We start from the raw sequence: 23,952 nt of genomic DNA on the forward strand, positions 1-23,952 counted from the left end.
ACCTTACCAAAAAGACTCTAGAAAATCGTACCTTCAAAAATAAGAACCACTCTGGATATTAAGTTTTTAAAGCTGATATTATTTGTGTAGAATAACTACTTTCCCCAAAATACACAGCATATACTTTTTACTCCTATCATTTTCAGGGCTCTAAGAGCACATTTACTTAAATATTCTGAACCTTTAGTCAGGTCTTTCACGTAGGATGAATGTCCACTCTGGAATATGGGCTTAAGTTACAGACCGATTCCTTGGGCATTCTGTAGCTCCTACTAATATTTTTTTTTGCCATTTCTCATCCAGGTGTGTGTAAGGCCCTAGTTACTGGGTTTTATAAAAGGTGGGATGGGAGACAAAATTGAAACCAGTGCCTGAAGTCAGTATGACTAGTGCAGTCGGGGCTCCAGAATCCCCTGTCTCTTCCCATATTTAATTATGAAGGTAGGTTGAACTAGATCAGGAATTCCTACCCATCCCATACTATCAGCCTGATTTCAGATATTAGATCATCTGAGGCAGGGGACTCTCCAGGTATCTTAAAAGCATGAAACCTGTTATGATGTGATATTGCAGCTAATTATCATAGTTTGCCCAGTTGATGAGTTTTCTAGAGCTCTCGAAGAGTGTCTAGAATTTATATTTACCTGAATTATTCCTATAAAGCTACAAGACAGTGTGGTATTGGTGTAAGTGCAGAAATATAGATCAATGGAACAAAATAGAGTCCAGAAATAGACTCGTGTGTGTGGTCAACTGATTTTTTGACAAAAAATATGCAGACAACACAATGGGGGAAAAGAGAGAACAATCAGAGATCCATTTAGAAAAAAATGAACTGCGGTCCTAAACTCATACCATTAGGAAAATTAATTAGAAATGGATCATAGACCTAAACGTAAGCACTAAGACTACGCAACTTCTAGAAGAAAATACCAATAGTTTCTGTGGACAGACATATGAAAAAACCAGTAGAACTATGCAGTTTGTAGACAGATGCTTCAGGTTGCTTGAAAAGAGAGGTGTTTTTGGTTTGTCTCTCTGTTTTGGGGATCGTGGGAAAGGGTTTTTCAATTATTTTGCTGTAGGGTACTCTCCTCAAAATGGTCAGATGACCACAGGTTCAGTTTAATTCTGATAATACTATTTAATATACCAGTCACTAGGGGTCTCATCTAGAACAGCAAGCAAATCTCATAGAATGGTATCCCCCCAAAAAACTTAAATATTTAAAATTTATACCATGGTTATAATTCTCACCAGTAAAAATTATTACAGTCCCATATACAGATTGTATCAATTAATGGATTAAATTACCAACTACCTGCCTATGTATGAGAAGAAGGGGACACGGGGTCCCCACAGTTAAGTGGGACAGATAGAGAACTGAAGAGGCAATGAAAATATACTATGGCGAGTGCTAAGGCAGGGGGCCTATAGGCATGAAAGATGGAGACACCTAACCCCAAAAAAAGCTATCTGGGAAGCCTTCCTGTCGGAAGTGCCATCGAAGTTGGGATTCAAAGGCACAAACCAGGCCTAGAAGTGATAAAAATCACAATGCGCACACGAACTAAAAAGTAATTTTGATAAAGCACATAATCCTAGCAGGAATGAGATGCCTTTGGACTTCATCCCATGGATACTGGGAAAACCATTTAAGGGTTCTGAGCAAGGAAGTGGTCTGCAGCATAGTGGCTGAGAACCAGACTCTGGTGTTTCCCATCTATGTCCTTTACTGCCTGTGTCCCCTGACAAGTTACTTAAGTAAGAAAGAGACAAATGGTATTTATCACACAGAGTATTTAGAGATTTAACTGAATTAATAAAGGCATTGGTATTTTGAAAATACACGTTAGTCATCAATCCCATCATCATCATCATCATCAACATGCTCAACATTCCCAGAGCAATCCTGGGGTGGCCTGTACTGTCTCCAGTCCAGGTAAGATGAAAGCCCCTAAGAATAGGTAAAGACAAAACCAGACCGTATTGGAAGACCTTGACCATCTTTCTGGTCACAGACTTAGCCGGAAGAGCAACCACTGCTCTCACGGCGCTTCCGTTCTCCTTGAACAAATCATGCCAGAGTCACCATTTTGGCCAAAACACCGGAACCACATAAAATCCTGGGACAAAGACTAGGGAGCCCTGGAAAGTGAAGAGCGCGGATGAGAGTCATGGAGCACGCATTCCCCTGGCCTCTGGTACGGCCATGGAATCAGCTGCCAGTCAAAGGAGAAATGCAGCCCCACTTTTTCCTTTGCCCAGAGTCCTCTGCCCAAGTGCCTAGAACCTCTAAGCACCAGGGGCGCACCTGGCATGAAAGGAAACAGAGAAAGGAAGCCAGCCCTCACTGAGCACCTACTGGAGACTGGGTTCTTTTGACTCTCTTGTCTCATTTAAGCTTCAGGGAAGAAGCCTCCTGCATGGTTATAAGTCATGGGGCCACATGGCCTCCGTTCAAAGTCTTGCCCCACCACTAGCTCTGTGACTTTGGGCGAGTGCCTTACCCTTTCTGTGCCTCAGTTTCTTCACCTGTAAAGTAGGCATAAACGTACCTCAGAGGATCATTTTGAAGATTAAACAAGATAAAGTATACAAATTGCTAGCTCAGTGGTTGGCCCATTATATAAGCTCATCATCACCGTCATCACCATGTTCATCCTTCCACCATCCCATCTCACCGCAATGGCATCTTCTTACTAATTATCTCTGAGGCATAGGACCTAACGGGGTCAGGACATGGGGAAATTCTTTCAGCCTATTATGCTTTTTGTAGCCCTCCCTAACTCTGCACTCATCCCTGAAAACATCTTCCTGGTTAATGAACTGTATTCACTTCAAAGAGAATCTCACGGACGGAGCTATGCCCCAGCATTAAAAGGTTTTCCCTGAGCTATTTTCTGAACCTCGCAAGACTTCTGGTGTGCAGACTAGGCTCTTCTTCTGAATCCTGGGGCTCGTTCTCAAATGAGCTGCCACTGAACGGTGCCTCGGCCAAACCCGGCGTTTCTCAGTCCTCAGCTCTGGCAGTGCGCCTCACGTGCGGCGGGCGGGTGTGCCCCTCTCTGCTCACAGGCTGCCAGGAGCCCGGCTGTGACACTTAACTGTCCTCCCATCTTCTCTCCTTTCTGTCTCCATCCCCAAGTGGTAAGAATGTGGCTTCTGAAAGATGAATCACAGCCAGTCTAAAATGTCTGAGAAAGGTATTCTGAGGTCCCTATCGCGTGGTTTTTTTAACCCGAGTCCACCACTCCTCAGTCCTTCTCCTATCAGCACGTCGACTTCCTTTCATTTCCTTTGCATTTCCCTCAACGTATTTCAAAGCACGTAAACCCCAGTGCACCCCACCCAATGTGCTGAAATTATACCCGGGCTCCAGCTAGAGAAGAGATGTCATAAGAAACTGGACATTCAAAATCAACCTTAAACTCAGATTTGTGGCTCTCACTAAATCAACTATACTCCAACAAAAATTAAAAAAAAAAAAAGCACAGGCCTCCAGCATCATCCCTTTCTGTTAGATCAGTTAAATACTTGGGTCTTCACAGGGAACTCTGCCCAATACTCTGTAATAACCTAAATGGGAAAAGAATTAGAAAAAGAACAGACACATGTATGTGTATAACTGAACCACTTTGCTGTGCACCTGAAACTAACACAACATTATTGATCAACTATGCTCCACTATAAAATAAAAATTTTTTCAAATGGCTTTTATAGGTGAGAAGACATACATCTGAGACTCTCAAATCCTGGGATGAGGTGCTAAGGACATCAGCACCAGGGCTCCCAGCTGATCGACCACTTTATCTTAAGTTATACAATGACCCTAAACTTTCTTACTTTTAACGAGCAAGAAAGCAACACACACACACACACACACACACACACACACACACACACACACACACACACACACACACACACACTCCAATCAAGCAGCACCGCTCACTGTGATCTAAATGTGATCGTCTCCAGAACCTAAAAAAAAAAAGTTGAAGGCACAAGAGAAACCTTCCTGCAGCTCCGCCCCCCCTCAGCTCCGCCCCATCCTGGCTTCCCCAGCTTCCCTCCTGATGCTCAGTTTCCTTGATTTTCACAGCTTGTGAAAGTAACCCCTGCGCTCCTGCTGCTGCCTTTGGAGACAAGCCCTGGCTAAGCTACCAGAGGCCATAAGCTGAGCAGCAGGTGATTCCGATAAGCCTTCCCTTTCCTAAAATTGGCCTTTCCACCTGCTTCCTTGGAAAGATGCTGGAGAGGGGGCTGAGAGAGGGAAGCCTGCTTCCTGGTTGCCCTGCTTCGCCGGTGGCTGGTGCATCCATACACAGCCTCGTTCTGGGGAGGGGGATGCAGAACTCCGCCTCCCCCCTCCGTCCCATTTTGTTGTTTTGTTTATTACCTAGAGTTCCTCTCTGGAACATTCCAACCAGGGATCGTGCAAGCCTTTGAAGATGCGTAATGGTGATCTGACTTCTCCTGACTTAATAACAATTCTTCCACTGGGGTTAAAGATGACTCACAGGGCTTGTCGAAGGGGAACTGCAAAGCAGGTATTTAAGTAGACTCTAGAGGCTGGAATTAGTCTACACAGCCACTTTTTACTGGGGGGCGGGTAGGTGGATGGACTTGACTAGAAGCATCATCCAAAGTTCAAGAGATAAGGAGGAAGCAGTGTCCTGCTTGGATTTTTCTGGAAGTAGTGTTTTCCAGAGCACCTGAGACACGATGGCACACCTTGTAGAATGTCCCCCACACTGCAATCTGGGAAAGTCTGAGAAAGGTAACATTACCGCTGGTGCCACCAGAGGAGACAAAATGCTGTGGCCTGAGGTTTTGATTAGACGTGCACAGCCGCCGCACCCAAAGAGAAGCATCAGAGTGCAGGGAGGGGCTGAGGGGACCCACAGGGAGTCCAGCTCAAGCAACACACAGTGCAGTGAGCACCCCTGGGGCAGGATCGGGTCCCCCCAAGAGAAGCGTCGTGGCTGACTGGGGTTCTTGTCAACTTCTGGAGAAGTTTCCTTTGTATGACCTACTCAGCTCAGACCCGGACTGAGGCCAGTCTGCACCGAGCTAGCTGTGCAGATGCTGAGCAGGGAGGGTGAGTGGAAAAGACCTAAGTGGCTGCCATCTGGTGACCTGAAGTGGACTGGCTACGAAGGGTGATGACAAAGGAAAAGGCTTTCTTTCAAACCATCCTGGACAGCCTCCGACTGCTGGGAGTGACAGTGGCAGACAGACTAGGTTGGTGGCCGGTGGCCCCCATTCAAAGAGGGGCATCACACAGCCTGGGAGGTGAAAACAAGGGGCTATAAATAGCAGCACACGAGGAAGTTCTATAAACAGAGCCCAGCCACGGAGCAACACGGGGGAGAACACAGGCACGCTCCGTGCAGACAGGAACCCGTGCTCCCCACGCGTGGGCAGTGGCAGGACCCCCGAACCTGGGTGATGCACGTACACATCCTCACCGGGACACGTGCACACAAACACCCCTCGGCAGGCTGCCCACACTCCATCACTGCCTGGGTGTCTGCTGCCTTTGAACCTTTTGGTTGAGGGGTCACCTCTTACTTTTTCCAGGCTTTGCACAAAGCCAGCAGCATAGGGCACGGTGGCTTCACCACCGTATGTATGGAATGCGTCTCCCTTCAGGAGGCGAGGTACTGCATCACTTCCCAGGACAAGAAACATCAGGCAGGGAGGGGAAGGGAGAGTGAAGCAAAGAAGAGCTAAGTGAAAAAAGAGGCCTGGCGTCGGGGACACAAACCTCTGACTGCGTTTCTCAGAAGGCTGAGGAGGGACCCCCTGGCTCCCCCAAGTGCCTGGAGCGGACGCTCAACGGACACTCACTTCCTTCTGACGGTACTGGTCCAATTTTGGGGGGCTTTGCATCCGGTCCACTGAGTATGCCCTAGCTTGGCCTCAAGGGGATTTGACAAGGCTTGGGGTCAGACAGGAAGGTGACTATAAAGGTGATGTTCTACCCTCTGCCCAGTCCTTAAATTTACTTCTCTGCTGCTCCTGCCAATGTGCCTCCTTCCACGACTTTCATGGGCTTCCTGGTTCCTTCCTTCCAGGACCCTGGAACGCCCTCTTGGCAGGGGCCTTCACGAAGGCTATAGCCGGGTTTCTCACAGTGGTGAGAGCGAGGTAGGAAAGCCCTGCATGACCCTACAGCTTCAAGATGCGAACGCGTTTTGAAAACTCAAATTCAGCATTTCAATGTAACTAAGACTATGGACACCGTGAAAAAAATAAGTATTACAGTTTGTGTTACAGTAAGGGAGAGAAGAAGTTCATTTAGCCATAAGAACATTGAAACAATTAACTTCTCAGCTAAGCAGGATCAACCCTTTTCCTCTTCTATCTGTGGTCAAGAATCTAGTGATAATGGATTTTTATATAGCTGCTGTTAATGACCAATCCCTTTGCCTTTTCCTGCTTAACTCCATTATTCCAGTTCATCAAGTTATTTCTTTAAACCAATGATCACTGCGGGCAGCGGCTGGGTGCAAAGGAAGGTGCCTGAACCTTACACAGCTCTGATACAATCAGTACGCTCGTCTCATGATGAATTACGCAACTTGATTTCAGAAACCATTTCAGACCGTAACTGAATTACAGTCTGGTCTATCCTCTTCCTGCAAGAGTCATCTGAGAACGGAGGTTTTGGTGTTTTTTTTTTCTGATTTTGTTTTTTTCATTTCCTTGTAACTTCAAACATCATTTAAAACCCACACTTCGGGTTAACCGCTAGTTACAGGACTGCACCAGTACACATCTGCTTACAGTGGTGTTTCCTTCTCGGAGGTGTGGGCAGCCGTTATTTCAACTGTCGGCAAGCTGAGTTTAGCAAAGAGAGAATGAGAATTCTGTGCCTTCAGGATCAGGTAATGGCAGCCCGCGGCACAGGCATGAGTCTCTCCCAAGAATGCCTGGCTGCATCTCTTGGATCCTTTAAAAAAAGGACCAGGTAAGGAAGGATGGAGCCAAGTTTCCTAAAGCTGTTGGAAGGCTGTGATGAGTAGGAGGCTAGGAGGGATGGTCTGGAACACCACATCAAAAGACGCCTGGGTAGGGTCTGGGAACAGATGTTCTCCTGTGGGAAACCCTATCAGCTCCAGAAGCGGGGGATTCCCTTTGCTCAGGAAGCCATGCAGCGCTCAGAATGAGGCAGGTGGGCGCCAGCCCTGGTGGGCGTCGCGTGCCGCTTCACGCCGCCGTCTCCACGCCGTGAGTTTCGTGCGCAGGAGGCGGCGATGCAATTGTCCTGCCAGCGAGCTAAGCGGCCCGTGGTGGCTATCTGCTCAACAGGCTTCTGGTGGGGGGTGGAATGTGCCAGAGAAACTAGCCTCAAGTTGGGAGGAGGAGGGGACAGATGTCTGCGTCTGGGTCATTTGTCATCACTTGGGAAGGAGACCTTTCTAACAATGTTGTAGCTCCAGAGGCGGGGAGAAACAACCGATGGTGGAGAGAAAAGTTCAAGTTAGGAAAAGAGTTGTCTCAAGCTTGACGTTGCTCAAGGGCCAGCAGAAGATGAAGACAGGAGCCCTGCTTCGCTAAACCAGCCCTGCCCTTCTATCTGTGGCGCCCTGGAAAGCTGGCGGGGAAGACGCAGGGCGGGGGGCACCACAGTGTTTCCATTTTAAGGCTGTTCCAAAGTCCTGCATCCCCGCCTTGCCAGATTTTCCTCTCCTCTCTCTAAAATGGTAGCCTGTTATTAATGAGGTCCCCAAGGGGAGAGGAATGTCTAAAAACGGACACTGCTGAGTTCCATGACTGTCAGGTTGGCCCCCGGTAGCCTCTTCTAGCAGAAACTATAAACTCACAGGAACAATTCCTGCAGGACAAAGGGTCTCTCCTCTGGGACTCATTACAGGGTCCACTTCCCTGCCCCCAAGTCTTAAGCCCTGAAATTATATTAGAACTCTCTCATCTTGGATACACACCTATGCATTCATTCATACATATGCGTAGCTGCATCTCTATGCGCACATGTATGTAATCGTGCACTGAGGTAGTTTAAAGTGATTCTATAAGGGAAGGTTGGCTTGAGCATTAGTTTTTCCTATGGCCTGGTATATAAAGGAGAAGGTGAAGTTCACAAACTATGGTGCTGTAGGCTATAGAAATATCTACTCACAACCTGCTTGTATCTCAGGGGGAGTATTCAAAAGCATCATGGCACTGGCAGCATCAATGTCAGGATCTGGAAAAATCAACCAATAAACAACATTATTTACAACGGGGCGGGTGTGTGTGGGTGTTCTTCCCCCTGTACGTTACAGTTTATGAATGCAGCAGAGAAAAACAATTCCAGGGACTAGAGGAGCTATCCCAAAGGTGACTTTTCTTCCCATTTGGATTTGCAAGGAAGAACGTTACTCTAGAACGAGACTTAAGGGGCATGTTAGCAAGTTTTTCAGATAAAGCACGGGTTTTTTTTTCGCATTTTGCTAATTTCATAATTTGCACTGTATGTTCCTGATAAGTTGCTGATCTTTTCACCAGCACAGCTTTGTCCCCGGGGGTGGAGGAGAGGAGAGTGGGGTGACAATAGAAAGTTCAGCCACCGGAATCTTTAATGAACCAGGGAAGCTCACAGCACCAAAAGAAAGCACTAAATACACCTGCATCTAGGGAGACACAAACAAGATATTCGGTCATTTCCATTCGTCAGCAGAATGTAAACTGTATTTTATGAGGTTGTCGCAGCAGTGGTGGAGGCAGTGAAGGCATTAAACACACACACACGTCAATATAAAGAAAAAAATTAAAGTTCTGATGTTGAGGGGACAACATTTGTTTCCACATCTATTATTGCTTTTAATATGGGACCAAAAAAAAAAAAACCCAAAAAACTCATCACTTCATTGCTATCAGTCTTAATAGGTTTCTGAATCCTTTCTGATCCACCGGTTGACAGATGGCAGGTTATATACAGACAGAAAAATATTATCCTTTTATAACTAAATTCATTTTCCTCTGAGAAACAGCAGCTCTGCTGCTATGGAAATGAAAGTCACCATGGCAACAGTAAACAACCCCCAAGAATGGTCACTGAATAGGCTGAAAAGAACATCTGCCCCAGCGCAGCGTCCCAGCTGCCCTGGGGTAAAATTCGCTAATAGTGCAGCGAGGCCGAGTGACAGGAGCTGCCGCTTGAGCCCGGTCCAAATAAAGGAAGTCTACATACAAATGCCTGCCCTTGAAGATTACTACCTCCGCGTCCACTAAACCGATGACTAATGACGGGGTGCGGGGTGGCGGGGTCGCACTTGTCAGTTTTCGTATAAATTACAAACCAAAAAATTCAATTTACTGCTAATGGCTCCATGGCACTTTATCTGGGGTTTGATGTTAGAAAATAACTTTTTTACCGTTTAAAAAAGTACATATTTCATAACTTTATATGTGCAGTTTAATTCCAGGGGAGTAATGTGATACAGTATAAAGCCCTACCAGTGATTAATAATACGGCTGACTCTGGTTTCAGAAGACAGTGTCTCAAAACAGAAAAAAAAACAAAAAACAAACAAAGGTGAAGGAACTTGACTCTTCAGGTCTTTTTCTATTTTGCCTGCAGGAGGTCCGTTACTTACACTTCATAATGGAGTGAAAATTTATTTTAAGAAGTATATTGTATGAGAAACAGGTAGACTAACTTATTTGACAACTCCTGGGGTGAAACTCCTAAAACAGTCATCGATTCCCACTGATGCTAAAATATATATATTAGTTGAATGATGAACCAAAAAACTTAAAGTTCCACTCAGTGCTCCCAGGGTTGCCGCTGCCCCTGCCCTCTCATGTCCCCACCAGGACAAAGGGCTCACAGTGTCAGCGTACTGCTGGTACCCCACAAGCCATGGGCAGCAAGCAGCTCCTGGGAGGTGCCATGGTTGCGGGGGCTGAGGCCTTCCTCTCCTAGTCCCTCTTTTTGGAAAGGACCTTTCCTTTCTCAGGAATGAGAAAACATGCCTGTTTCCCCTCGCCAAGCAAAGGTTCTTTGCCATCTTCGAGAATGCAAGTGCTGCAGGCAACCCAGGTTTGGCCTGGCTGGACGGTCCCCACCTCCCCAGGCCACTCTCACTGGAGTTTTCCTGAGTGACCAGGAGGTCTGATGCAGGCAGAACAAGAGGAAATATAGTTAAGAAGTCTGGAGCCTTTTCCTACTTATTTTGCCAGAAAACTGAAGAAAGTAGTTCCGTACTCTTCAAAAACACATCCGACTTCCGGAGGAAGGTGTAAATGGCCACAGATAGAAAGATGTAATGAAAGAAAGAAAAAGGGAGAGAAAGAGAACTTTAAAGGGGAAGAGTATTAACATCACATGGACTTCACAGAACCTAAGCGGGGCAGCCCCAAGGGCAACATGGGGAATGCTTCAGACCCTCGTAACAACCACCCATGACCCCTACCCCCACCCCACCCAGCCAAGCCCAATAAACATATAATCTGAGTAAAAACAGGATGCATTAGGACAAGCCCTCCAATCCTTCCTTCCGACCAGATTTGCCATGCCTGAGGCCTCCACAGATAAGAATTCCGTCGCTATCTTGGCACTCCTGCTGGTCTCCAGGCATTTGGGGCAAATGTAACACCCCGTCTTCTCATTATTTCATTCATAATCAATTCCTAAGCCCCACTCTCCATTCTGAATGGGTCTGTTCCTGCTCATGAAGCCCTATGAGCAGAATGGAATGGAGGGCAAGGCATGGTACTCCTCCCTCAGGGTATCTTGGTAGGTGAATTGGCAAACATGAGAACTGTAAATGGTATGAGAAAACGTGATCATGAGTTTGTGCAGCTGTGTACACCCTGGCACGACAGTGCCAGCCCTTCCCTGCGGGGTGCAGTGAGTGTCATCCTTGGCGTATTGTTTGATGAGTCTGACAAATTTTATACCCGTGCTACCACCACCATAATCAAGGTAAAGAGCAGAGTGAAGATACAGGTTTCCATCACCCCAAAGTTTCCTTGTGCCCCTTTGCTGTCATCCCTACCCTTGCTCTGGGCAACTACTGATTTGCTTTCTGTTATTCATCCAGGCTGTGGTGTCAGCAGTTCATTCACCAGTTCATTCCTATTACTGTTATTGTCAAGTAGTACCCCATTGTATGGATACACTACAATCTGTTTATCCATCTACCTGTAGATGGACATTTGGGTTGATTCCAGTTTGGGAACTTACAAAAAAAAGCTGCTGTGAACTTGTCTACCAGCCTTCCAAGAACAGCTTTTCATTCCCTTGGGTAACCGCTGGGAAGTGTATGTTTAACTTGACAGAGGATTGATTCTCTTTTCCAAAGAGGCTGTACCACGTATGAGTTCCAGTTGCTCCACATTTTTGTCAGCACTTTTTGTCAATCTTTTAAAACTTGAGCCTTTCTAGATGTGTTGTGGTACTTCCTCGTGGTTTTAACTTGTATTTCCCTACTGACCAACGATGTTGAACATCTTTTCATGTGTATAATGGCCATGGGTAGATCTTCTTTTGTGGAAAGCCTGTTCAAGTTTGTGCCTGTTTTTTCATTGGGTTGTTAAATTTCTTACTATTGAATTGTAAGGTTTCTTTAAACATTCTAGATAGAAGTCCTTTGCAAGATATATTTTTCTGAGTCCATGGCCTGTCTGTTCAGCTTCTTTTTTCTTTTTTTGCTACACCCCCAAGTTGTTCAGCTTCTTAATAGTGTCTTTTAATAAGCAGAAGTTTGAAATTTTTGTAAAATCCAATTTCTCTATTTCTTTTTTTTTTTTTTTTTTTTTTTTTTTTGCTGTACGCGGGCCTCTCACTGTTGTGGCCTCTCCCGTTGCGGAGCACAGGCTCCGGACGCACAGGCTCAGCGGCCATGGCTCACGGGCCCAGCCGCTCCGCGGCATATGGGATCCTCCCAGACCAGGGCACGAACCCGCATCCCCTGCATCGGCAGGCGGACTCTCAACCACTGCGCCACCAGGGAGGCCCTCTATTTCTTTTATAGCTCAATGCTTTTTGTGTCCCAACTAAGAAATCTCTGCCTACCCCAAAATTGCACAGAATTGTCTCCTGAGTGGCATCTTTTTGTCTCATTTGTTAGTGTATCAAATATAACATTATCTGGGTTCAATACTCAGATACAGATAAATGAAAATGGAAGTAATCAACCAGACCTCTTTCTTGATCCAGTAAGCTGCTTAAGCACAGATCTCTCAGAACTGTACAGATCAATGCTAGAAGGGCCAGCTTTGGCTCCAGGTGTGTTGAAGAAACACCAGACAGCCTGAAAGAAGCCTCAATCAGCCATGTTTCTATGTCAAAAAGTCTCTCGGATCCTCTACTAAACATCTGACACACCTTTACGCTTGTCACACCCAGGCATCCTGTGCGTGTTTCAGTCTTCAGAGCTGAAAACCACCCATCCCTCCTCTCTAAAGAGATGCTACAATATTATTAAAATGTCTGAGATTTTTTCCCTTAAAAAAAAAATCAAGAAAGTGATGCATGCCCACTGTGAACAAAATATATACACTAGGTGGATATAATTTGAGGAATAAATGCCTTCCCCATAGACCCACTCCCAGATTCACATTTTCCTGTACATATGTCCAGAAACTGCCTATACAAGTACAGGTGTTTAGGTATATTCACTGAAATACCAGCACACACACACATATCTATTCTTTAAAAATTGGTTCACGTGGAAAATACTCTTCTGAAGATAACTCTGTCCCTCTATTTTTCACTTAATGACAGATCTTGGCACACTGTCTTATTAGTATACATAAGCCGAAGCTTTTTGTGGTGACTTTTTCATGCATAAAAACACACCACAGTGTTCGTACCGACATTCCCCCTCCTTTAGACTGCAGACTCTCATAAGGCAGACACAAAGCATTTGTAACCGGAAACCTGTGCCCAGCACACTGCTTTCTCCGTACAAATCCTGAGCCCCTGAGGACACCGCCTTAGCACAGCAATCCCCTCCTCCTCTCCCGGCCCCCCTCCCTATGAGTACCCAGCATGGCCCCCATCTCTCCCTCCTCTGCCATGCACAGCTCTTACTTCTCAACCTCTCTCTGGGGCTCACCCCCAGCTGCCACCTTGGAGACGTGTTAGTTTTCATGAGCACACTTTGGGTGTCCCTAAAAGACTCTCAATCCCTGTGCTCAGGAGAGACTTGGCAGTGGTCTGTGTCCTTAGGTAGCCAAGGGGCTTTCTGATGGAAGCATAACTTCCTGGTGGGATGCTTTTGACCAAGGATGCTTGTTTTGGAGCTTTTTGGCTGGAGCTGTTTTAGGGGACTGGGCAGCTGTTTTGGAGCCAGAGATGCTTTGCTTCGGAGGCATGGTTGATTCTGACAGATGAAAGGTCCAGGACTAGATCCGGGGAGGAAGAGCAGCATGTTGGCTGCGTCATATTTTTCCCTGGGCTTAAAAGAAAGGAATTCTACCCCCAAGATGGTTCAATCCAGCTTACCAGCATAAGAAAAGAGGAAGAAGATATTTTGGCTAAGAACTCTTTTTAGGAATGAAGATCCACCTGGCAGAGGTACCCTTTATGTTGTATCTCTGGGGAATGTGGGTGAGGCAGAGGGGGACAGGAGAACAGAGCAGCACAACCCTCTTTATTTTTGGAGGGGGTGGGGGCGTGTTTCACAGCAGTACCGAGTTCAGCGTCCTAATAGCAGAGGCCATATCATTTACCATATCATTTACCACTCGGTTAATTCAGTAAAACATCAAGAGTGCCATCATGGATGCTTAATGACCATCCTTAAAACCCAGCGAATCTCAAATCCCATATTTAAAAAAATTCTTCCTTTCTCATGCTTCAGTAACAAATGTTACTTCTCCTCTGGCCTGGCTCCCAGCGGCCCATTTCAATTTTCATCTTTAATACAGTTGTCTTATCACATTGCCTCTTCTCTGTACTATGAGACTGAAAAATGGTCACACATCTTAAAGATGTTTTCAAATCCTCTTTCTCCTGAAGGTATATACACAATTATGTTATCCTACAGTGAAATAACAGGTAACAAAGTTTCCAGAACCAATGGTTCAGCTGTTTGGATTTAAAAAAAAAAAAGATTGTGCTTCATTTTACCAAAATGTGGAGACAGTTTCTTCTGGGCACCAGGGGGAGGCTTTTTCTTTGTGAGTATCATGGGAAGAGCACAAGGCAAGGCATAAGTATTCTTGGGTTTGAGTCCTGGGGCTGCTGTTGATCAACATGTGACTTTCATTTTGCTGGGTCTGAGTTCATTCCTTTTAAAAGGGTGATGGGTGGCTACAGACATGGGAGGGGCTGAACTGGTTTTAAATCTCATTCCACAGAGTTCCTGGCTCCACCCACAATGTCCCATAATGTCACCTGACTTTTTCCTCCCTTTCCAGCTCACGGCTGCCGGAACTATGGACTCCAAGGAGTATCTACCAAATGGGGCATCTGCTCCAAGGCCTTTGGAGGCAGTTAACACTCTTAGCAAGGCTGGAAGACTATCCTAGTGTCCCTGGAGTGTGGTGGGCTGTCATTCTGGGCATCTGCTGGGTCCACTTCAGAGCAATCCATTCGGCCTGGCATGGGTATGTTGTGGGTTCTTGGTGTGGCTTCTGTTTATATCCATGTCCCTTCCTCTAGGATCTGGGGTCATAAGGAAGTGACTGCAGAGACCATTTGTTTTAACAAACTAAGAATACAAAAGATGGCCAGAAACCCCTGGTTCAATCCTCACTGCTATAGAAAGGCTGCAAAAATGTGAGTACCATCCTGAGCATCTCTGAGTTGACCAACCTAACAAAACAGTGATAATGAAACTTTTCCCATATATAAAGCCTGAGAACAACCAACAATCATAGCTCTCTTAGAAATCACTGTTTCTGGGCTTCCCTGGTGGCGCAGTGGTTGAGAGTCCGCCTGCTGATGCAGGGGACACGGGTTTGTGCCCCGGTCCGGGAAGATCCCACATGTCGCGGAGCGGCTAGGCCCATGAGCCACGGCCGCTGAGCCTGTGCGTCCGGAGCCTGTGCTCTGCAACGGGAGAGGCCACAACAGTGGGAGGCCCGTGTACCCACCCCCCAAAAAAAAGAAATCACTGTTTCTCTATTTCTCCCTGCTCCCTTTCATATCTGAAATGTTTTACAGGATGCTAAAAGGTCTTTAGGTAACTGAATAAAAGAGATTCAAGAAGCATTAAAAAAAAAGCCAAACAATGGATGACAAACACTCGGCCAAAAAATTATTGGACATATGGACACAGTATACATTCAATCAGATGCACACACCAAGGTGCTCATATTCTCTCTGACGTTCTTCACAAGAAAGTGAGCCCTGCTACAAGGGCTCCTCCCTCTCTGCCTTTTCACTGCTGTATCCCCAGCACCTAGAACAGTGCCTGGAGCACAGGGGGTGCTAGAAAAATAGATGTTGAACATTTGAATGCACACCTCATCCAATTCAATTGCCTGATGCTCCCAGGGCATAAGCCTCTGGATGTGCAGTGGAATCCCCAGGAAACTCCAGAAAGCCAAATGTCAGGCCCCATCCCAGATGACACTGAGCTTTGTAAAAATTTATCAGGGGGTTCTGATGTGCAGGAAAGGGAAAGAGCCTCCTTTAGTAGGGATTTTTGGGTTTTTTTTGTTTTTTTTTGCGGTACGCAGGCCTCTCACTGTTGTGGCCTCTCCCGTTGCGGAGCACAGACTCTGGATGCGCAGGCTCAGCGGCCACGGCTCACAGGACCAGCCGCTCCGCGGCACGTGGGATCTTCCCGGACTGGGGCACGAACCTGTGTCCCCTGCATCGGCAGGCGGACTCTCAACCACTGCGCCACCAGGGAAGCCCTTTAGTAGAGTATTTGAATGCCATCCAAAGAAGCCCATTGAGGATGGCAAGTTCTCCTTAGAAATCCTTTCTCATCTATAACTTTCCTAGAACTCTTTGCTTTGAAATATCTTTATCCATTTTCCTGTAACTGCATGAGAGTGACATCTGAAAATATTTACTTAATCCCTGAAAATAGAGGGAAAAAATACTTGGATTACTTTTAGGGCTAAGGGAACAAGAAATAGATGAAAGCAAATACACAAGCAAGAAAAGAAATAAAAATCTCAATAAGGCATACACTTCCTGGGGCATTCTGAGTAGATACGCATGATTTCATTACGTACATTCCATATACTCCATGAGTCAGTGGTTCTCAATCAGGGATGATTTTGCACCCCTTCCCTCATATGGCAATGTTGTCTGCCCCTTGTACGGCAACGTCTGGAGGTGGTTTTCATTGTCATGACTGGGGGGGATGGGGAGGATGCTACTGGCACCTGGTGGCAACACCTAACCCAGGGATGCTATCCAACATTCTACAGTGTACTGACAGCCCCACAACAAAGAATTATTGGATTCAGAATGTGAATAGTGCTGAGGTTGAGAAACTCTGTATTAAGCTTACATGTACACGTGCTATGCTCAGGAAAAACAGTTCTTCGAGCCAAAGTATCTCAAATAGAATACATCAAAAGTAAACAAACAGACATAAAATTCACTCTGTTGTTGATGTCTCTTTTTCTCCCCTTTTTGCAAAATCCCTAAGTGTCGGTTAATAGAGATGGGATATCTACATTTGTGGCTTTGAACCCACTGAAGTAGGAGTCACACGCTTTGGCTGCTGTTTCAATCGATCAAGACATCTGCACCAGCCGCCTCTGATCTCGAAGGCAACAGAAGGGGCTGGGGCGGGCCGGGGGCGGGCGGTGGTGCTGTCAGATCTACTGAGGTCATTTACCAGGAATATTTTTTCCACCTCCCTTCTGGCTGGAGGTGATTAAGATGGTATTCACCACGGCTACATATCTGAGAGGCTCTCACAGCCAGACGAGGGAAAGTGACACCGATGAGGCCGGTGGATGATCTTCACGATGGATGGGGTTTAGGGAATCACAGCCTCACACAAAAATTGACTCCAAGTTGTGACTTTTAAAAACTATCTTTAGGATGAGAGTTGGAGCTAGAGAACACCAGGAGCAGTCCTGCTTCTCCAAAAGATTAAGTCAAAAAACAAAACAAAACAAAAAAACCTCCAAACTCTTGCTACACTGAAGAAATGAACTGAATTAAAACTAACAATTAAACAAGTTGAAACGAACAGTTGTTTGTTGTTACAAAAGAGAATCTACATCAGGTCGGGGCGAACTACAGGATGAATAAATTCTACGTGCATTTTAGGATTATTAGGCTCCCATTCACACATCTTCTTCCTCAGCTTAAACCCAGTGACTGGTGAGCTCTAAATGAGGGATTTACTGGCTCTGAGGAGCAGCATCATGGTCAACTCTGCAAATTAGGACCACAGTTCTACAGGCCAGCTTCCCAACCAGGGACATCCTTCTAACGCCTGTAAAGTGCCCATTTATTACCCTGATTCTATTTCATGCAGAGGGATTGGAGGGGAAGCATCTGGAAGGTAAGTGCTGAGCTCAGGGTGCACCCTGGGCTGGGAGTCAGGTGACACGGGCTGTCACCTCTGTAAGTCTCAGACGCCCTGTTTCTAATGTGACGTTAGGGAGGCTGAGCCTCGGGCCCTCCGGGGCCTCGAACTCTCTGCGAGTCACTCACTTTTACGGCTGCTTCTCTCCCTGCTTGAGAAGTAAAAGCAAGCTCCTCGACACTCCTCAGGCTTCTGTTTTTCTCTGGAGAACACGAAACGCTTTAACTTTGTTGTGTTCTGAGTCGCTTAATTCTAAAGTCTCCTTTGCTTCTTCAGAGGTCTGCGTTTCATTCCCTACTTTTCCAAGTCTGTGCTTCCAATGAAAGCAATGGCACCACCCTCTCTTGGCTCACTTCAGGTTCACCCCTCTCCTCTCAGCCAAGACACTGTCACACCAACACCTCATATCGGCGCTCTGAATTTTCCCCACGATGAATATCTGCCTCTTTTTTTTTAAAATTAATTAATTTATTTATTTATGGCTGTGTTGGGTCTTCGTTTCTGTGCAAGGGCTTTCTCTAGTTGTGGCAAGCGGGGGCCACTCTTCATCGCCGTGCGCGGGCCTCTCACTATCGCGGCCTCTCTTGTTGTGGAGCACAGGCTCCAGACGCGCAGGCTCAGTAATTGTGGCTCACGGGCCCAGTTGCTCCGCGGCATGTGGGATCCTCCCAGACCAGGGCTCGAACCCGTGTCCCCTGCATTGGCAGGCGGACTCTCAACCACTGCGCCACCAGGGAAGCCCGAATGCCTGCCTCTTTAATATCTTTGACCAGTTGATGGAAATCTTTCTAGCAGCTGCCTGGGAGCGAACGGAAAGGAACCACATGGACCAAGATGGACAGTACAAAGGGTCCAACATTCTAGAACTGGAGCATGTGGGCAAAGGTGACAGGAAACCCAGAACGGGTTATGACTTCTGTCCCGTGAGATGTAACCATTACTTAAGAGGCAAAGAGTTTTGGTTTGGTTTTGTTTGGCTTGTTAAACTGCTCTACAGCTGCTTGTCTGCGGGGAGTTTCTAAAAAAACCTCTTTTTAAACTTCTTGTAGGTGAATGAGAAACTACATATTCCTCGGAAGTGCCTTCCCCTTTGCACCTCATTCGGTTGTACATCTCTGCTTACTGCATGCTCCAACTTTTGCCTCTCTGGGGATGCTGTACATGACACCCATGAGCAGAGGAGACATCTGGGGACTTTGTAGAGGGGCTTCTGATTCTGGGAGGGAGGACTGAAGGGGATACATGCTGAAGCCTTTTAGACTCTGGAATTCTTTGCTTTGAAAACCTCGTGTTTGCTCCTGGCTTCTTCAACCAGTGATAGAGCAAAAGCCCACCACCCAGCTGGGACCAGGAAGCCAGCCCTGAGCATGGAAGGCTTCCAGGGGCAGGAACCGGAATGGGGGGCTCCCAAAAGAGCCCTGAGAACCGGAAGGCCTGGCCACACTGATGTCTCGGAGGAAGGATGCATCAAGTCCAGAAGCCAGAGGCAGAACCAGGCTGGGGATCCCTGAGACAGGAGCTAAAGGTCCAGTGGGACAACAAGAGCACCAGAGGGCTGGATGCATAATAGGCGGGAGGTGGTAGGGGAACTCCAGGGCATCTATCTTAGCCGGTTTCCCCCCTCCCCATGCTGCGAGCTTGTCTTCCCCAGCTATCACTTCTTCCCACCTACTGGAAAATCAGCTCCTGCCCAGTCCCCACCCTAGAAACCACTTCCACCTCTAGGAAAGGTCACAGGATTTCTGGCAACTCCTGCACAAACTCTTCCATAGCTCCAGCCGTTCTCATGGTGGCCTGGTCCCCACCAGGCATGCAATACTTGTTGTTGCTGACAATTGAATATTTCCATTTGCATGGCATCTCCAATTAGCTCTGTCTTAAACTGGGTAGATGTGCAAAGCCCCTTTTCCAGAAGCAAAGATTCCATCTCAGAGTGACACGGGCAGGTGTGTTAGTGAAAGTAAATATCACACAGAAGGCTGACATCAGTGTTCCAAGGCACAAAGCGACTGCTTGCCCAGCTTTCAACTGTCTTCCTCCCTAATGTTCAGGGATGAAGAACTGGAGGAAGTAACTCTAAACACAAGGCTCACTTTCTCTGGGAATGTATGTATTATGCTGACTCAAAAGAATTTCAAAAGGAACAGGGAACCATTGATTTTCCCAGATCTGACAGGCGACTGTCATCAGATAGGACACGTCAGAACTAAACCTTACCCCTCAGGAATTCCCTGGTGGTTCAGTGGTTAGGACTCCGTGCTTTCACTGACGAGGGCCTGGGTTCAATCCCTGGTCAGGGAACTAAGATCCCACAAGCAGTGAGGCGTGGCCAAAAAAAATAAATAGGGGCTTCCCTGGTGGCACAGTGGTTGAGAGTCCGCCTGCCGATGCAGGGGACACGGGTTCGTGCCCCGGTCCGGGAAGATCCCACATGCCGCGGAACGGCTGGGCCCGTGAGCCATGGCCGCTGAGCCTGCGCGTCCGGAGCCTGTGCTCCCCGGCGGGAGAGGCCACGGCAGTGAGAGGCCCGAGTACCGCAAAAAATAAATAAATAAATAAAATAAAATAAAATAAAATAAATAAACCTTGCCCCGTGCTTTCCACATCAAGTCTACCATACTGAATCGCACACACCATCCCATGCAATGCGTTACCATCTATGTGTTCCTGTGCCATAAACCAGTGGTCCCCAACCTTTTTGGCACCAGGGACGGGTTTTGTGGAAGACAAGTTTTCCACGGACTGGGGGGTGGGGGGATGGTTCAGGAGGTAATGCGAGCGATGGGGAGCGATGGGGGGCGATGGGGGGCGATGGGGAGTGATGGGGGAGATGGGGAGCGATGGGGCCGATGGGGGGCGATGAGAGGCGATGGGGGGCGATGGGGGGGCGATGGGGGCGATGGGGGGCGACGCGGGGCGACGGGGGGCGATGGGGGCGATGGGGAGCGATGGGGGGCGATGGGGGTTATGGGGGTGATGAGGGGCGATGGGGGCGATGGGGAGCGATGGGGGCTGATGGGGGCGATGGGGAGCGATGGGGAGCGATGGGGGGCGATGGGGGTTATGGGGGTGATGGGGGGCGATGGGGAGCGATGGGGGCCGATGGGGGCGATGGGGAGCAATGGGGGGTTATGGGGGTGATGGGGGCGATGGGGGGCGATGGGGGGTTATGGGGGTGATGGGGGGCGATGGGGGCGATGGGGAGCGGCACATGAAGCTTTGCTCGCTCGCTCGCCTGCCGCTCACCTCCTGCTGTGCAGTCCGGTTCCTAATAGGCACTGGTCCGTGGCCCGGGGGTTGGGGACCCCTGCCCTAAACGATCATTCAGTTGAGTTGAGAAAGGTTTTTCCCATGCTGAAATCAACTTCCTTACCAGAGAGCTGCTCCTCAAGAACCTGGAAGAGGAGACCACTGCCACTCTGGACCCTCATCTCCACCATCAGGTTAACTCCACAGCTGGGCCACGGTTATGCTCTACATCTGGGAGCGATGCCCAGCATTTCCCTTTCTTTTACTTTAAGACAAGTCAGAGGGTGTTCTAAGTACCATCTGCAGTCAGAGGATGTGGGTAGGGGTGAGGGGAACAAATTAAAAATAAAATAATTCACCTGCTACAGCCCATTGGTTACACCATCCCCAGAGAGGGATTCGCTGGGAGGCTGGAACAGAGCCTGCAGTAAGTAGTGATGGATGGCTGGACGAATGTGGTGGCCAAGGGCCTTCCGAGGGACACGCGGTCCCCCACCGTGACTCTTTGCGTCTGCACCTCAGGGGTTGAGTTCAAGTGCACATCGCAGAATTCTCTCACTTGGGTACAGTGGATCTCCAAATGAACGTTTAGGGTATTCTCTGGGGAGAGGCCTATCTATCCACCAAGGCCAGAGCACTCTCCCTTCCACTGTGCCCTGTGTCCACGGCAACTGAGGGAGGCCAGCCTGCCAGGCCCGGGTGTGGAGGAGCACTTGCCCTCTTCTGGGGGGAGGATGGAGAGCAGGAGAACCAGTACCCGGCCCACAAGCTCAAGTGAGAAAACTGAGCAGACGAAGCCAACCGACAGGAAGTAAGGCAGTGGGGAGGCGGAGTGGGATTGGAAAGGACTACCGAGTGTGGTTCAGACACTCAGATCGCACTACAGGGCAGGCAGACAGCAGACACGGGATGGGGCCAGGGCTGGGCTGCAGGGGGCGGGGCAGGTCAGTGGAGGGCAAGCAGAATCACCACAGGCTCGTGTAACTGTCTATGGTTTTCTTCTAGCTAGTCTGGAGGGCTCCGTCCATCCACAGTGCCCCAGAGCTGGGCAGCTGACCAGGAGTGGGCCAGCAAAGCAGGGACTTCTGCACGCTTTCAGCTCCAAGAAAGGAAATATGTTAGTACTCTTTGGCCACCCTGTTTCCAGATGCAAAGTCATAAGAATATACTACTAAAACCCAGTTACTTAAATCCTATTTGGGGCATCTTAATAAAAGACGTGAAGGAAGCAAACAGGCTCCCTCCCTGACACACACATACCCACACAACAATCACCGGCTGACACCATCCTGCTTCCACTGGGGAGTGGGTCCTGGGAAACCCGTCTCTTTCTCCCTTAGAGACCTGAGTTTCAGATACAAAGAGGAACCAGAACAGGGGAAGCACATTTCCCATCAAAGACCTTGAAGTCCTTATTCCTGCTTTCGTCTGTACACACCAAACTAAAGACTCCACAACACTCTTGGGAGACTGGAGCGCATTCTTCACCAGGACTGACGCTGAATGCTGCCCAACCATCTCCTCCGCTATTTTTCCAAAGTGAATCAGGGTTGCTGATTCTCGCAACAGGATTACTGGTCACTGAGCTCTGTCTGGGCCTCAGTTTTAATGCTTCGCCTTTTATGCTTTCTGGTCTAATCCTCACCCCCAAATACATTATAAAAAACAAGATAAAAGCACATCTGTTGCTTGGTATTTTGTGTGTGTGTAGTTCTCTGAAACATGTTTATTCAGAAACAACTTACACTATGAAATACACTGATTGAAAAATAAAAACAAAGCACCAACAAAGCACTTGTTTTCCTTTATCCTACAGGGGAACTTTACCTACTGTCTGTCTCAAAGCTGGCTCCTGGGATGTCCTGCACCTTTTAGGGGTTGCAGAGAAGGTGGATACAATGAGGAGGCTATAATAATGTAATTGTCATTGATTCCATTTTCACTGCATAGTGTCTACTCAGTTGCATACAAAGAGACTGGTCCCATCCATTCATTACTGAGAACAAAAAAATATCGTGAGGCTATTAAGAAGTAATTCATTTTAGACACAACTAAATATGGAAATATATGGAAATGTAGATTCAAGATTAAGACTACAAATGCAAGTATCATGGAAATAAAAGGATTACGTTTTCTACCCAACAAGATTTACATATAATGCTATGCTACTGGGAGAGAAATCCTGAAGGAGATACCAACCAGCTGAGAAGGCTACAGACCCTAAAAGGGTGGAAGATCCCTGCACTCTGAGAGCCCACGGGTGGGGAGGGTGGGAATGATTCGTGTGAGTTTAGACTTTAGTCTAACCATGAAGCAATGAGCTGATCTTCTGGTGGGAAAATGGGAAACTGGTTCTGAAGACAACCTCCACAGAAGTTTCCAGAACAATTTTTGGGAATGTCTTCATCCCTGGAACAAGTATTTTGCCTTGAGTCTACTTTGAAGGACGCTTCTTTTTTTGGATGTGCTTGAAAAAAAAAATTGAGCTCCTTACTTCCCAGCCACATAGCCTACATGAGTAAAAGAACCAGCACATAAAAACACTAAGTAAATATACTGTGGAATAAAGTAGGCCAAGTGCTGAGGGCAAGAGCTTGGTTAGGGAAGCATGCTTTTAAAGGAGGTGAGTTCAGGCCAGAGCTGATTTCCTTTTGCAGATGCTATGTATTCATTCCGGAACTATAAATGCTAAGCCAAGAAAGGTTTTCAGCTTGTGTCTGGGGCACACTTGTTTTCGGAAAGACCAAGAGAGATGAAGATCATCAGACAATATGATGAACAGACCCAGGTAGACTCTGAAGGTAAAATGGACAAAAGGTGACAGTGCGGATGGGGTAAGGTCTGTTCCCACTGGGGCTGCGTAAGGGCAAAACCGTATGGAGACAGCTTTGCAGGCCAGCCCAGCAAGCAGGTGGATCAGGTGACTTCATGACAGCAACTGTGTTCCTTCTCTTACCGTGAAAGGCACATTTCATCTTTCAAAAGGAAAAAAAAGTTACAGCAAGTATTATATGAGCAAAACCAAACAAAGAATACCGGAAGACAGAGAAGGAAAAACCAGAGCAACTGCCACCGTGCTGGCACCTGTGGTTTTCTCTTCCCTTTCAAGATTCTTCTAGGAAGGCTTTTGGTATATTTTTCACTGAGCTGGAGCCCTCAGACCTGCCCGTGCCTCAGGTCAGTGTGGCAGCTGACCCCCAAAACCCTGCTGCGGCAAGCTCTGACCACCAAG

General features: G+C 47.4%; 1 protein-coding gene across 4 annotated transcripts in view; it reads right to left on the bottom strand.

Moving 5' to 3' along the window:
- FOXN3 (forkhead box N3) overlaps window positions 1–23,952 on the bottom strand; it is a 408,969-nt gene that overhangs the window by 25,804 nt on the left and 359,213 nt on the right. For 2 of the 4 annotated variants that reach the window (XM_082618968.1, XM_082618967.1), the window contains one exon: window positions 8,150–8,215. The exons of 1 other annotated variant lie outside the window; for it this stretch is intronic. In XM_082618968.1, coding sequence (XP_082475094.1) covers window positions 8,150–8,215 — 66 coding nt within the window. The remainder of the gene's footprint in view (window positions 1–8,149; window positions 8,216–23,952) is intronic. One more of the 4 variants, XM_082618969.1, reaches the window with a different exon arrangement.

This window comes from Mesoplodon mirus (genome assembly GCF_964341445.2).
Source record: "Mesoplodon mirus genome assembly, chromosome: 4".
Taxonomy (NCBI): Eukaryota; Metazoa; Chordata; class Mammalia; order Artiodactyla; family Ziphiidae; genus Mesoplodon; species Mesoplodon mirus.